At 37.3% G+C, this 15,459-nt stretch overlaps 1 protein-coding gene across 1 annotated transcript; it reads left to right on the forward strand.

The window, feature by feature from the left end:
- Positions 1–268: 268 nt before the first annotated feature.
- On the forward strand, positions 269–13,526 carry LOC119002414 (NKG2-A/NKG2-B type II integral membrane protein-like). Its single transcript, XM_037068338.1, has 4 exons — positions 269–350; positions 1,606–1,656; positions 2,188–2,339; positions 13,419–13,526. Exons 1-4 carry the CDS (start codon positions 317–319, stop codon positions 13,524–13,526), a joined length of 345 nt encoding a protein of 114 aa, XP_036924233.1. The 5' UTR covers positions 269–316.
- The last annotated feature ends 1,933 nt before the right edge of the window (positions 13,527–15,459 follow it).

Raw genomic sequence — 15,459 nt, forward strand, 5'->3', positions numbered from 1 at the left:
GTTGGAATGTGTTATTCTCAGATGAAAGCTGAGGACTAATTTTATTCAGACATTGTTGTAAGTTGTAGTCTTTGACCGGCAACTCATAGAGTGTTATATTTAGTGAAAATGCAATGGTGTATTCTGAGAGGAAGATTACAGTGGTAGATACGGGTTTGGGGTCCAAGTTTATGGGTATGATTCTCTGTGTGTAAACTGTCCAAACAATTGTGTCCACCCCCCCCTTCCCACTGTTTCCATTTACCTCCCTGCAGCATCCCATTCACCTCCAGAGAAGCTCATTGCTGGGATACTAGGGGTCATCTGCCTTGTTCTGATGTGCACTGTGATACCAATAGCTGTTAATCAACGTAAGTAAATTATTGTAAGATTATATGAAACTTTTCACTTTTGTGTTCATCAGTGCCTCCAAACATTTCATAATATTATAGAATAGAACTGTCATTTAAAGTATGCCTTTAGAGTAAGTGCAAAATTGTTCTGAATTTGTCCAAGGTATAAATAACTGCATCATTTAGAAAAATAGTTTACTTAGGTCCTTTGCCTATTTTTTAATTAGGGTGTGTGTTGTCCTGGAGAGGAGTCATGTGAGTTCTTTATGTACTTTGAAGATTGAACCTTTGTTCAAGTTATCATTGCCATATATTTTTTCTCAAATGTTCATAGCAACGCAATTTACAATAGCCAAGCACAGGAAGAAACCTACATGCCCACCAGTAAATGAGTGGATCAAAAAACAATGGTACATTTACACAATGGAATACTATGCAGCAGAAAGAAAGAAGGAGCTCCTACCCTTTGCTACAGAATGGGTGGATCTGGAGAGCATTATACTAAGTGAAATAAGCCAGGATGTGAAAGACGAATACCATATTATCTCATCTATAAGTGGACCTAATGAAGAAAACAAACAAGCAAGTAAAATATAACCAGAAACTTTGAATTGAAGAACAAACTGATAGTAACCAGACGGGATAGGGGAGAGCAGAGAGGGATAATGGGGAAAAGTAGGGGAAAGCCCATCAAGGAACATGTATAGAGGACAGATGGACAAAGCCAAAGTGAGTAAGTTTGAGGGTGACAGGTGAGGATGGGTGGTGTGAGGGGCCCATGTGTGGTGTAAATGGAGACAATTTTACTTAAACAACAGTAAGTAAATAAATGATAAATATTTCAAAAAGCTATATATAGACATATTTATATATCCCATATATCCATAGATATTCTTGTGTTATAATTCAAGGCATGCTTTAGGACACCTTATTGAGAAATAGAAATAAATTCTTCATATTGATTAATCCAAATAGTGTAATAGTTGGTGAAGTTTCATTCTCAAGGCTTTTAAAATAATTTCTCCCAAATTGTAATACCTTCATTAGTTCTTCTTGGTAAAATAAATTTTATTCTATGTCATTTAATGCTGGACAATATACCACATTTCAAAGTATGAAACAAATGTATTATGGTTTATGTACATCAACATTACTTTTTATAATAATTATCTATTTTTTTAGCTAATGTAATACTGATACAGAATAATTCTTTTTTCTTGTTATTCAGAATAATTCTTTTTTACTTAATAGAAATTATATATTATTTTAACAGTGAGCCAGACAGGGAACCAGACAGGGAACCAGACAACAGGGAACCAGAAAGGTACCGAATTATTTTTTATGTTCTGATATCAATACAGCTCCTACCTTGTCTCTAACACAGTTAAAATTCATAGATTTTATTTTTTTTGGTAGGGGATATATATATTATAATATTGGGTGATAAATGTACATAAATAATGAGTAAGAAGAGTGTATTACTTATGTAACAATAGAAGAAATATTCATTTAATTTTTCATACTTACTGTTTCCAATTGGTTGAAAGATAATTTTGGTTTCTAAAAATGTGGTTTTATTCATTGACATTCAGGACATATAGAAAGTGAATGTTTTTGTTTGTATGTTTGCTTAATGTGGGTGCATAAATTAGAGAATGAGGAGCTGACTCTTCTCTGTGAGTGTGTGTGAGTGTGTGTGAGTGTGTGTGAGTGTATTATGCCTTATATATGCCAGTCTGTGAGGTTATATGCATATACTGCACATTAATTAGTCTCTATCTATGCAAATACTGAAATTAACTTTCATTTTAAAATGTATATTATTCTTGGATGACAATACATAATCTTCCTTTAGCATATCATTGTGGACGATGTCCACCAGAGTGGTTAGTGTATGCCAACAACTGCTATTACATCAGCACTGAAAAAAAAACATGGAATGAGAGTTTGATGGCCTGTGCTTCTAAGAGCTCTAACCTGCTCTATATAGATAATGAAGAAGAAATGGTAAGGTTTCTAATGTTTCCAACATTTTATTTATAAGAATATTTTATTTTATATTTCTATAGAATTCATTCATATTTTGTATATATCTGTCATTTGTAAAGACTGTTAGTATTTTATTGTTTGACTGTATAATATTTGATTTATATTTTGTGCCATTAATGTGCATTTGATAATTTTCAGTTCTTAATTTTCATAGATAATCATGGTTCTATAAATAGTTTTTTCGAAAAGTAAACTTTGCTATTCAATTGTACCATGCATCATGATGACTACAGATGTAATTGTGCTTGTTGCAAACTGAAATTGGTCATGAAACAGGTATTGCCAGCCCGCTCCTGTGCATCTCTCATAACTTCTCCTCTCCCCTCACTTAACTGCTATCCTGAGATTTTATATTACAAATTATCTTTCTTAATTTTGAATTTTATATAATGGGACTCATTCATTCATTATTTTACATGTCTCTATTAATTCGCTCATGATATTTTTTCAATTAAACCACATTATTGAATATACCTGAAGTTTGTTAATTTTCACTGCTGTATTCTTTAATGTATTCTGCTCAGAATAGAGACATTTTAAATATTTGGCTGTTATGAATAATTATTTCATAAAAATTCTTGTGCATTTATTTTTCCAAATAATATATATTTACAATAATTTATATACAATAATTCATACAATATATAAATTGATATGTTGCAAATGTTTATAATAATATAACAATAATTCACAAATATAGTTGTTCTAATGGTATATGTTTATAGGTAAAATGCATTGCTGTTTTGTATCAGATTGAAATCGCAGGGTCAAAAATATATGTGTATATAAATTATCCCTATTTCTAGTTTGTCGAGTAAATACACATTATATCCAATAGTTTCATGATCCAAAGCTTAGTACCGCCAGGAATTTTAATTCCATCAGCTCTGATCAATAAACAAATGCATCATTATGGCATTAATGGGTATTTTCCACATACTGATCAATTAAACACATCGTTCAGGGCACCATTCATTATGAATTTCTGTACTGTGAGAATGAGAAGTGACCACTCATGTCTCTTGACCATTTCTCCTGTGTGTTACCTGTTATTTTCCTTCTTAGAACTAGTTATACTTTCAATATGACTCTTTTGTTTTCAATTTTTTTAATTTAATTATTTTTTCAAGTACAGTTTTCTGTCTATTACTCCCATCCCAGCTCACTCCCATGTTCCCCCCTCCCTCCCATTTCCACCCTTCTCAATTGTTGTCCATGTATCCTTTATATATGTTCCTTTAAATCCCTCCCCTATTTCCCCTGAAATTCCCTCCCCTCTACCCTCTGGTCACTGTCAGCCTGTTCTCTATTTCAGTGTCTTTGGTTATATTTTGCTTGCTTGTTTGTTTTGTTGTTTAGCTTCCTGTTAAAGGTGAGATCATATGGTATTTGTCCTTCAACACCTGGCTTATTTCACTCAGCATAATGCTTTCCAGTTCCATCCATGATGTTGCAAAAGGTAGGAGCTCCTTCTTTCTTTCTGAAGCATAAAATTCCATTGTGTATATGTACCATAGTTTGGTTTTTGTCTTCGCTTTTGTTTATGTGGTGTATTACATTTATTGATTTGTGGATATTGAACCATCCTTGCATCCCTGGGATGAATCCCACTTGGCCATGGTGTATGATCTTTTTGATGTATTGTTGCATGCAATTTGCCAATATTTTGTTGAGGATTTTAACATCTATGTTCATCAGCGATATTGGCCTGAAGTTTTCTTTCTTTGTTGTGTCTCTATCTGGTTTTGGAATTAGGATGATGCTGGCTTCAGAAGAAGAGTTTGAGAGTTTCCCATCATTTTGGATTTTTTGGAATAGTCTGTGAAGAATAGGGGTTAGCTCTTCCTTAAATGCTTTGCAGAATTCTCCTGTGAAACCATCTGGTCTGGGGCTTTTGTGTGATGGGAGTTTTCTGATTACTGCTTCAAGTTCATTTGCTGTTATTGGTCTGTTCAGGCTTTCTATTTTTTCATTGAGTTTTGGAAGATTATATTTTTCTAGAAATTTGTCCATTTCACCTAGGTTTTCAAATTTCTTGGCATACAGTTCTTCATAGTAATTCCTTACAATCCCTTCTATTTCTGTGGTATCAGTTGTAATCTCTCCTCTTTCATTTCTGATTATGTTTATTTGGGTCCTCTCTCTTCTTTTCTTAATGAGCCTACTTAAAGGCTTGTCTATTTTGTTTATCTTTTTAAAAAACCAACTCTTGGATTCATTGATCCTTAGAATTGTGCTTTTAGTCTCTATGTCATTTAATTCTGCTCTGATGTTGGTTATTTCCTTTCTTGTACTTGCTCTGGGCTGTCTTTGTTGTTGTTCCTCGAGTTCTTGCAAGCGTCGGGTCCCATAAGTTTTGGGTTGTTGTGAGTTCATTTTCATTTGTTTCCAGAAACTGTTTGATTTCTTCCCTAATTTCAATCTTGACCCATTTGTTGTTTAATAGCATACCATTCAGTCTCCTTGCTTTTGGGTGTTTTGGGTTTTTTCCTGTGGGGTTGGTTTCTAATTTCAGTTCCTTGTGGTCAGAGAAAATGCTTGGTATGATTTCAATTTTCTTGAATTAGTTGAGGCTCGTTTTGTGTCCTATCATGTGGCCTATCTTTGAAAATGTTCCATGTGCATTTGAAAAGAATGTGTATTTAGCTTCTTTGGGATGAAGGGCTCTATATATATCAGTCAAGTCCATTTCATCTAGGGTGTTGTTTAGTGCAGCTATATCTTTGTTGATATTTTGTTTGGAAGATCTGTCTGTTTTTGACAGTGGGGTGTTAAAATCCCCATACTATAATTGTGTTGCTGTCAATATCTTTCTTGAAGTCTTCTAGGATTTTTCTTATATATTTGGGTGCTCCTATGTTGGGTGCATATATATTTATGATGTTAATGTCTTCTTGGTGGATTCTTCCCTTGAGTATTATGAAGTGATCTTCGAAAGAAGATCATTGGAGCTCATTGTAGCTCCCCTCTAGTTTCTGGTAGCTCATTGTGAGCTCTTTGAATTTCCTGATAACTAGTGCTTTGAAGGGATCTTCTGGGTCTCTCTTTATGGCCCTTTTTTTGAAGTCTATTTTGTCTGATATTAGAATTGCTACCCCGGCTTTTTTTTCCTGACCATTTGCTTGGAACATTTGTTTCCATCCTTTCACTATTATTCTGTGATGGTCTTTTGTCCTGAGGTGGGTCTCCTGTAGGCAGCATATGTATGGGTCATGCTTTCTTATCCATTCAGCTATTCTATGTCTTTTGATTGGAGTATTTAATCCATTTACATTTAAGGTTATTATTGATAGGTACTTATTCATTGCCATTTTTGTACCAGAGTTCCTCTCTGTCTCTCTCTTTTCCTTCCTTTCCTTAAAGCAGTTCTTTTACTATTTCTTGTAGAGCTGGTTTGGTGGAGGCATATTCTTTTAGACTTCTTTTGTCTTGGAAGCTCTTTATTTGGCCTTCTATCTTGATTGAGAGCCTTGCTGGGTAAAGTAGCCTTGGTTGTAGGCCTCTGGTTCTCATTACTTGAAATATTTCTTGCCATTCTCTTCTTGCTTGGAGTGTTTCCATTGAGAAGTCAGTAGCTAACCTTATTGGGGCTCCCTTGTATGTTACTTCCTTTTTCTCCCTTGCTGCCTTTAGGATTCTCTCTTTGTCTTGAAATTTTGCCATTTTAATGATGATGTGTCTTGAAGTGGGCCTCTTTGGGTTCCTCTTGAATGGGACTCTCTGTGATTCCTGGATTCGTGTAACTTTTTCTCTCATCAAATTAGGAAAATTTTCCATCATTACTCTTTCAAATAGGTTTTCTATCCCTTGTTCTTCTTCTTCTCCTTCTGGTATTCCTATTATTCGGATATTATTACGTTTCATATTATCTTGCATTTCTCTTAGTCCATCTTCATTCTTTTTGAGCCTCTTTTCCCTTTCTTGCTCTTTCTGGGAGATTCTTTCTACTGTGTCCTCCAACTCACTGATCCGATCTTCTGCCTCATCGATCCTGCTTTTCATTCCTTCTACTGTGTTCTTCAGTTCCGAAATTGTATTCTTCATTTCCTCTTGTCCTTTGGTGATAGTTTCTATTTCCTTTTTCATGTTGATATAGTTTGCGGAGAGCTCATTGTAGCTCCCCTCTAGTTTCTGGTAGCTCATTGTGAGCTCTTTGAATTTCCCGATAACTAGTGCTTTGAATTCAGTATCTGATAGCTGACTTGCCTGTCTTTCATCAGACATTATTTCTGAGACTTCCACCTTTTCTTTCAGTTGGGCATTGTTTCTTTGTCTTGCCATTGCTATGAGACTCTTCTTGTTAGCCTCAGCTTCTTAAATAGATCTGTTCTGACTCGCTAGGTTTATGGTGTGAACTTCTGTGGTAGAATGCCTGTGAAATTCAGTGGTGCAGTCTCCTGCAGGTATCTTGATGTTCTCCACTTCCACCTACTCCTTTCTTTGTGTGTGTGTGTTCTGTTGGAGAGGGAGGCAAAATGGTTTATGACAGCAGGAGAGTACTTAATGATATTTACAGTCACAGTTGGTAGAGAAGAGATAGAAGATCTTTAGGCTATATATAGTGTTAAGTATAATATTCAACCCAATTTGCCACCTCAGGGAAAGGATAGACCAAAGATAAGTCTCTTGTTGGGGAGGGAAGGCTTGTGAGTTATATCCTAAAGCAGTGAGGTTTCGGGTGGTCAGATTTTGAGGTAAGGTGAGAGTAAAGAATAGTAAATAGGCGTAGCGTGTGAGCAAGTAGAGTTAATCACTACAGTAATAGAATTCAGGAACCTGGAAAGTGGGCTAAGACCCAAGAGATGTATTGTGAAGTATTTACAGTGATATAGAAAGCAACAAACAAACATGCAAAAAAGGGCAAGAGAAGTGAGGAAAAAGCAATAGGTTTGGGGTGAAAGAAAGAAGGAATAAAACAGGAAAAAAGAAAGGAGAGGAACAGAGTACTGAAAGATACAGCAACAATAAAATTAAACAAATATATGATTACTGAAAAAAAGTTTTTAAAAAAGTAAAAAAAAAACGTTTAAAAGAAGTTTAAAAAAAAAAAAAACTCCTTCCTTGTTCGTTTCACACTGTCCAATCCGGTTTTTCTGGTTTCGGCAGGACCCTCTGTGGGCTGGCTTGCAGGCCCAGGCACACACCCGCCCACCAGCCAGGCTACTAGATTTGGGTGCAGTGGCCCACCCACCCGACAGGCTGCCTGGGTCCCACGAGATCTGGCATGGTCCTTCCCAGTCCTGTGGCTGGGTGAGAAGCAAGTCAAGCTGCCTTCACAGGAAAACACCTCAGTCCACTTTCCAGTAAAAACTTCTCCAGAAAGCGTGCCTCTCAGCCCAGCCCAATCCCCAACCTGACTGATTAGGACAATGCTCCTCTCAAATTTCCTGGGCTGGCAGGCTGGTGGGCTGGCGACCACAGAGATCACTACTGAACACCGCCCCCTGTCCTTGCCGCCCTCTCTGCACACCTAGGCAGACAGGTCTCTGCCACTCAGCCCTGCCTAGATGGTGAGGGCGGGAGCCAACTCTTCCAAGGACCCTGCAGCTGGCCCAATGCTCCACTGGGTGCTGGGCTCCCTGTGAGTCCTCGGTGGCACTGGCCACAGACGGAAGCCTCTATACCCCTAACTCAGCGGCAGCTGTGGCTCTGAGGCCCTATGGGAGGCATTACAGGCTGGCCAAGGGCAGCCGGCTCTGCCCCTGCCGTTTTTGTCTTTACTCACAGGTGCTGGACTCCTGATGAGTCCTCTGTGTCAGATGCCCCTGTCGGTGGGCGCAGGCGGAAGCATCTGGGCCCCAACCGCTGGGGCAGCCACGGTTCCGAGGTCTTTACCCGCGGCCAATGGCTGCAGTCCTGCTGCTGCCACACTTGACTTTACTCAGGGTTGCCGGGCTCATGATGAGTTCTCCGTGGCAGACGCCCCTGTCGCTGGGCACAGACGGAAGGAAGCCTCTGGGTTCCGACTGTTGTGGCAGCCGCAGCTCCAGGGTCATTATGTGCCAGCCGAGGGCTGCCACCGGCCTGGCGGCCTCCATCCTTACTCGTGTCCCTGAGACCCCAATGACCTCTAGCTGTCTGGTTCCTCACTATCTCTGGTCTCTTATTTTCATAAATGCTGGGGAATTGTTGGTTGGGGAATTGATTGCGCTGTTCCTCAGTAGATCTGCCAGGATTTTCTCCCAGGGGTAGGAGAACTGGAGTTGCTCTGTGCTACTCTGCCGCCATTTTCCCCATGACTCTTCTTTTTTTAATGTGTATTATGCAAATGGCTTTCTTGGCTGTTAATGACATTTGTTTTCTCATTTTGGAGTCTTAATGACTAGGATTTATTAATATTACCATAGTCCAATATCTCATTTTGGATGTTGGTGATTACTTTGGACATATTTCACAGGTTAGTCAGAGTTCATGAAGATAATCTACTGCATTAATCTTTATGGTTTATCTTTTTTCTTGACTGATGGACTGTTACATTTAAGTTTATAATACCTTGAAAAAAAAATATATATATATTTAAAATTATTTTTCAAGTACAGTTTTCTATTACTCCCATCCCATCCCATCCCCCATTCTCCCACCTTCCCTCCCATTTCCACCCTTCTCACTTGTTGTCCATGTATCCTTTATATATGTTCCTCTAAATCCCTTCCTTATTTCCCCTGAAATTCCCTCCCCTCTCCCTTCTGGTCACTGTCGGCATTTTTGTGATGCTGTGTGGTAGAGGTCAAGTTCATACTTTTCTGCCTCATTATCTAGTTGTTGTGGCATAATTTATAGCAGATGATCTTTTCTAAAGAAACAATTTTATACACATGGGTCTATATATTTTCACATAAAATTTAAGATAATCATTCATTCTGTCTCAAAAATTGTTTTTCTGTCTTTTGTCTTTCTTTTGGTTAAGAGGCAATAATTACACCTAGGTTGGGTTTACTGATAAAGTTCTATGAAGGTCTCCAAGGCTCCATTACTTTTTCTAACAATTTCTCTCTACCTTTAGGAATTAATTATTTCTGTCCCTCCATCTTTATTTCATCAATTCTTTCTTCTACATCTCAATATTTATATAAATGTATTGAATTTTGTAGTGTAGATAATGATTTTTCAACTGATAATTTTGATTCATTCATAGAGTTTTTATTTCCCTAATTGTTCTGTCACTGCCATCATATTTCCATAGAGTTATTAGAACACAGTTTTTAAAATACAGTTTGGGAACATATATATTTACAATAACTAGTATTAAATATTTGTATAAAAATTCCAACATCTTATCCCTATGAAAGTTATTTTGTACAGCTGATTTATCCCCCTGAGTATGGAAGATATTTTTTCATTTCTTTGCATGTTTTTAAAATTTTGGTAAGTCCACATTCTCAATAGTATAGTAGAATAAACATGGATCCTCCTACGTGCTTATTAGATTTATATTTTTGTAACTTCAGTTATAAATGTTTACTGTAGAATCATCTCTTTTGAAATATGCTTACTCAGTTTTTAGTGATCAGTTTTAGAATGCTTACTAAATTCTTGTTATAATTTTATTTTTAGGTTCAATTACTGGGATTCCACTTGGGCCTACAAAGCTTACTTGACAACCAATGATTTTAAAAAATTTATGCATGTCAAGATTTATTCAAAAAACACCTCAAGTCAGTATGACTCCACTGTCTGCTACTTGATATACTTGTGTGTGTGTGTGTGTGTATGTGTGTGTGTTTGTAAGGGAGGACTCATAGTTTTAACATCAGTTCTCCAATCAACTTTGGCTTATTTTTTTACCACATTATCTTAGTTTCATCTATACAGTGCAAATGTGTTTTCCACCAACCGAGTAGCTTGGAGATTTAATATCACCTCTCACACTGTGCTCTCATATTGAGTACCTTCCTGTCTGTAGCTGGCACTTTGCAGACACAGACCAGAAAAAGGATGGTCTTCTTCACTTTTAACCTAGTGGATTGAGCACTTTGACTTGAAAAAGGATGGGGAGTTTAACCCCCACTTCCAAAGTAATCAGACTTCCCGAGTGGTAACACCAGTGATGTTTCAGCATTCCCCAAACAGTAAGAATTGCACTTCTTACTCATGAACTGAGATGGGACTGGAGGAGCCATGGGAGCAGTCTTAGGCATGAAGACTACAAATTTCCTCTATTTTAGTGGAATCTCTAGCTGTTTTTTCAGTAATAAATGCTCATGTTATTTTTACTGATCAAGTTTCAGAGGTGTAAAATGGCAATGTTTGCTGTTCACCCAATCATGCTAATGCATTTTCTCAATGTGTCCAATATATAAAACTGTATTATAAATTGAATAACCCTAACCTAGAAAAATAACTGTATTTGGTTTTTTATTTTTAAATTCATCTTTCCTGAGGTTGCAAATATACAATTTAGTTAATATTTTATTCATTGTATTTGAATTCTCATAGCTTGCCATATACAACATTGCCTTTTTCAAACTGCCATGTAAGGACACTATAAAATACAAACTGTAACCTATGTAATTTTCTTTCTGCATTCTGATTAGAAGGTTAAACAACATTGATATAGGTGCAGTCCTGGTAGGTCCCCTGGCTAGAGCATCATCCGAATACAGGCAGATGCTGGTTGGTACCCCACCAGGCGCATAGAAGAAGCGCCCAAGGAAAGCCACACTAAGTGGACTCTCTCTCTCCTTCATCAATAAAAAAATGTAAAGAATAAAACAAAAATAACAGTGATAAAAATGTGTTAATTGGCATACATCTATTTTTTAAATGAAGAATGGTACAAATGGTTACTATGTATGAAAATTAAGAGTGCTTCATAGGCTGTATATACTGAAACTTTTCTCAAAAAGTTCTTTTGTAAATTGCCAGTTATAAAACCAGTCACAACAATGGAAAGCACAACATTAACCCTTCGATACATTTTGTAATTTTCTTCTACCCCTTTTTGTAGGATATCCCCCTAAAATAATTAAGAATTCTTTAAATCATCCCTGATTTCTCTCTCCCAACTCAAGAATATTCTTAAAAATATGCATGGTGTCAGATGGGACCCAGATCCATTGGGGTGGTCACCTCTCAAGGTATACACGGGTCCAAAACAATATTGAATGGGAAGAACAAAGCAAAAAACATTTTCTATTTCTATTTTCATTTTTTAATTTAATTCTTGTTCAAGTACAAGAATTAAATTTTTCTGTCTTATATTCCCAACCCTGCCCCCCTCATTTTTAACTCCCTCCCATTTCCGCACCCACCTTAGTTATTGTCTATGTGACTTTATACTTGTTCATGTGAGTCCATCCCCTTTTCCCCTGTGATTCTCTCCCCTCTTCCCTCTAGACCCTGTCAGCCTGTTTTGTATTTGAGTGTTATTGGTCATATTTTGCTTGCTTCTTTGTTTTGTTGTTTAGATTCCTGTTAATGCTGATATCATATGGTATTTGTCTTTCACCACCTGGGCAGCTAATGCAAAAAAATGAAACGCGAGCAACAACTTACACCATACACCAAAATAAATTCAAGGTGAATAAAAGACTTAAATATAAGCCGTGAAACCATTAAAGCCCTAGAGGAGAGCATTGGCAGGACAATCTCAGATATTCCACACAGCAATATTTTTACTGATATGTCCCCTAGAGCAAAACCCATTTTTTAATTTTTATTTTTCTTTAATTCTTGTTCAAGTACAGTTTTCTGTCTTATATTCTCATGTTTTAAAAAGTTGCTTTCAAAATAAGTTCTCTGAAAATATTATTGTCACATTTTTTGTAAAGCCAATTTATTAGTGTCCAAAATCATTCTTAATATTCAATATTAACAAAACCTGCATTCAAATTCTCAATATACAAATAAATGCCAGAGGCAAAAGCATTACAATACATTCATTGAAAATACAAAGGTTTCCCTGACTGGTGTGACCCAGTGGGTTGGACATTGCTCCATAAAGGGAAATGTCACAGGTTGGATTCCCAGTCAGGGCAGGTGCCTGTGTTGTTGCAGGATCAGTTGGGGATCCAGCACAGGAGAGGCAACCAATCAATGTTTGTCTGTCTTTCTCCCTCTCTTCCTGCCTCTCTAAAATTAAATACACTGAATCTTTAATAAATAAATAAAATAAGATATAAAGGTTTAGACTTTTGTTTTATTCTCCAATGCTAGTGCAGTTATAGATTTGTAGGTTTTTTTAAGTCATGTGCATCTCACAGCAACAAGCAGGGTTCTCTTTCTGCTATGACGTTTGCTGGTCAACTTGTTGCACATACACCCCTTCATTTTCAATTTTGGCTCCTATGCCATTACGCCTCTTTGCTCATGAATTATCATTCCCAGACTTTTGAAAAGTTTATTAATATCCATAATATCAGCTACCAGTTGTCTAAGAGAAGGCTCTCTCCTGAATGAGGTGGAAGTCACCTTCTGTAATTCCCTCATCATGCACCTGACCTTGAGGGTGAGTTTGGCTTTTCTAGAACACAAAATTCCCTTCTTTGATCTCTCCTCAGGAATTCCACCAGATGCTCCGGTACAGGCTGCCCACTCACGCAAAACTCACTTTTCCTTTCTCAGCTGCTGGCCTTTGGAGAGTTGGTCAGTGATGTTGTGATATCAGCCACTAAGAAATAATCTGTATTTTCCTTTCATGTTGTTCATTGAGGGTGGTAGGAGAAGATACGGACTGTTTCATGGACTTAACTGGGTGTTTTTGCAAGTTGTTTAAAATATTGGTGGTTCTGTTGCAGCTGATGCCTCAAATCAGGTGATTGTTGAGGTGTTCCACATTGATTCAGACTCATTTATATATCCACACAAGGTCATGTGATCTTTGGATGATGGATATGCTGGGCCAGCTGGATGGAGTGACCAAGAATTCCTGGAGTGCAGGACGGGGTTGATTGCTTATTCACTAATGTCACCAGATGTTGGTGGGCTGTGCAGTTTATTTAGATGTCACCTCCCCCTCTAACTGTGAGCCAACTTTAATTGTTTTCACAAATACAAATTAATTTTACTTAATTTCTCATAAAATTTGTTTCCTCATAGAATTTTTTGAACATTTTCAAAATATATCCGTGGACTGGACTGTTCCAGAGAAAAAATACTAATTCTTGGGTGTGGACAAGTGGCACAACTCTCTCTTCCAAAATGTAAGCTTCTTTAAAACTCGTATACATTATTCTCTCATTCTTGCAAATCAGGAATTGATCTTAGAAACAAAGGGCAATAGGTAAACAAGTATGTGAAGAAATATTTAAGTGTTTTTATAGAAACATTTTAAGAAATATTGAGATTTACAGTGTAAATATTACTGTAAATATTTGTTTGTTTAATTATTAAGTTATATATCATCAGATTAATGATTTATTATCTCTGCATTTCAGATTTGGAAACACTTCCATGTTGGACAAGAATTGTATATTTTGGGATTTTAAGAAGCACAACCTCCATTCTGAATCCTGTCTAGAAAACAGAACATATATTTGCAAGCACCAGTCACATTAGCTTACCTAACTTTGGTATAATGTTCCTCTCACCATCCCTAAAGAACACATTACTAGTTTCTTCAAGAATGCTGCAATCATTTCTGTAAAACTAAGTTTTAAGACTTATTTAGAGACCAGTTTTAGTTTCACCACAAAAATTAAAGGAAGGTACTGACATTTCCCATAGTCCCCTGCATGTAGAGCATCCCCATTATCAGCATCACTCAGCAGATGGGACCTTGTTACTGAGAATGAGTCTGTGCTGACACATCGTAGTCACTTGGAGTCCACATGAATAATTGTAGACACATCTTTAGTATAACTTTCCCCAATCTCTGAATGTTGACAATGAGGCCGGACCATATCAGGATATCAAGGTGTGAAGGCAGTTGAGTGAGAAGAGAGAAACCAGGGATTATGTAAAGAATTCTTAATTATCTTAGGGGGATATCCTACAAAAAGGGGTAGAAGAAAATTCCAAAATGTACCAAAGGGTTGATTAATGAAGAGTAACAAAAGGAAGAATTGTATATGACCCAAGTGTATCTCCTCAGGGGTAGGTTTCAGACTCATGTCACTACAGAAAACTCTACCACAGACATACTCACTGGACAACCCTAGGAAAGAGCAGGTTCCAGTCTGCAGGCTGATGTCAGTGAGGATGGATCTCACAGTGTGACTGGCAAGTAAGATAACCTCTGTGACAAAGTGCCAGCAGCCATGGGTTGAAGAAGGGGAGCCATGACTATGACTAGTCCCAGAAACTTGCCTGAGGGTGAATACCACAAGAACTTCCTGCATGCATGCAGATGTCAGCCACAGCACTGTAGCCAAAGGAGAGAAAAGAGCATGAGACCAGGAAGAGGAGTCCTTTCTCCCAGTACCCTTTCCTGATAAAACCTCAAGTGAGCTGACTGGAGAGGAGGTTGGAGGATCTGGTGCCATTATCTCAGAAAGTGCAATGTGTATAGATTTGGAGCAGAGAGAACTGAATTTCTAATTGGCACTCATTGTTACTATGCAACAACCCCAAAGTTTCTATAACAACAGCCATGTAATTAACTCCACTTTCTCCAACAACAGAACCAACACCAGTATCTTCTGAATCTATTTAGTGCATCATTATCAATGATTATCAATGTAGTCATTTTTTGGTAGAGACTAGTAGTTTCATTGGGCAATAATCAGTGTCCTTTGATATCTCTCATATATCTGTTCTTTTTTTCCTCTACTGGATTTTAGTTATTTTTGAAGGTACCCTGTTTTATTAAATTCTTTGCCTTTCCCTTTTGACATTTTGAATTTCCATTCTTAGGAACCTACACTGATAGAAAAAATACAATGTTAAAAATGAGAATATAAAAACTAAAAGGAGGCCCTGGCTGGAGTAGCTCAGTGGATTGAGCGCGGGCCTGCGAACCAGACAATCACGGTTCGATTCCCAGTCAGGGCACATGCCTGGGTTGCAGGCCGGTTCCTTGCAGGCTAACTACCAGCATGGGAGGCACAAAAGGCAACCGTATGGTTGCTGTATGGTTGCTGATGTTTCTCTCCCTCTCTCCTTCCCCTCTAAAAAAAATAAATAAAAAAATAATAAAAAA

Source organism: Sturnira hondurensis, unplaced genomic scaffold (assembly GCF_014824575.4).
Source record: "Sturnira hondurensis isolate 20B ecotype Veracruz unplaced genomic scaffold, ASM1482457v3 Scaffold0017436, whole genome shotgun sequence".
Classification (NCBI taxonomy): domain Eukaryota; kingdom Metazoa; phylum Chordata; class Mammalia; order Chiroptera; family Phyllostomidae; genus Sturnira; species Sturnira hondurensis.

Bases quoted from the DNA above. Each gene is read 5' to 3' on its own strand.
- LOC119002414 (XM_037068338.1), top strand. From the start codon at position 317: ATGTGCACTGTGATACCAATAGCTGTTAATCAAC. The intron at 1,657-2,187 runs GTACCGAATTAT...ATCTTCCTTTAG, and splicing joins GACAACAGGGAACCAGAAAG to CATATCATTGTGGACGATGT. The intron at 2,340-13,418 runs GTAAGGTTTCTA...GTTTCCTCATAG, and splicing joins TAGATAATGAAGAAGAAATG to AATTTTTTGAACATTTTCAA.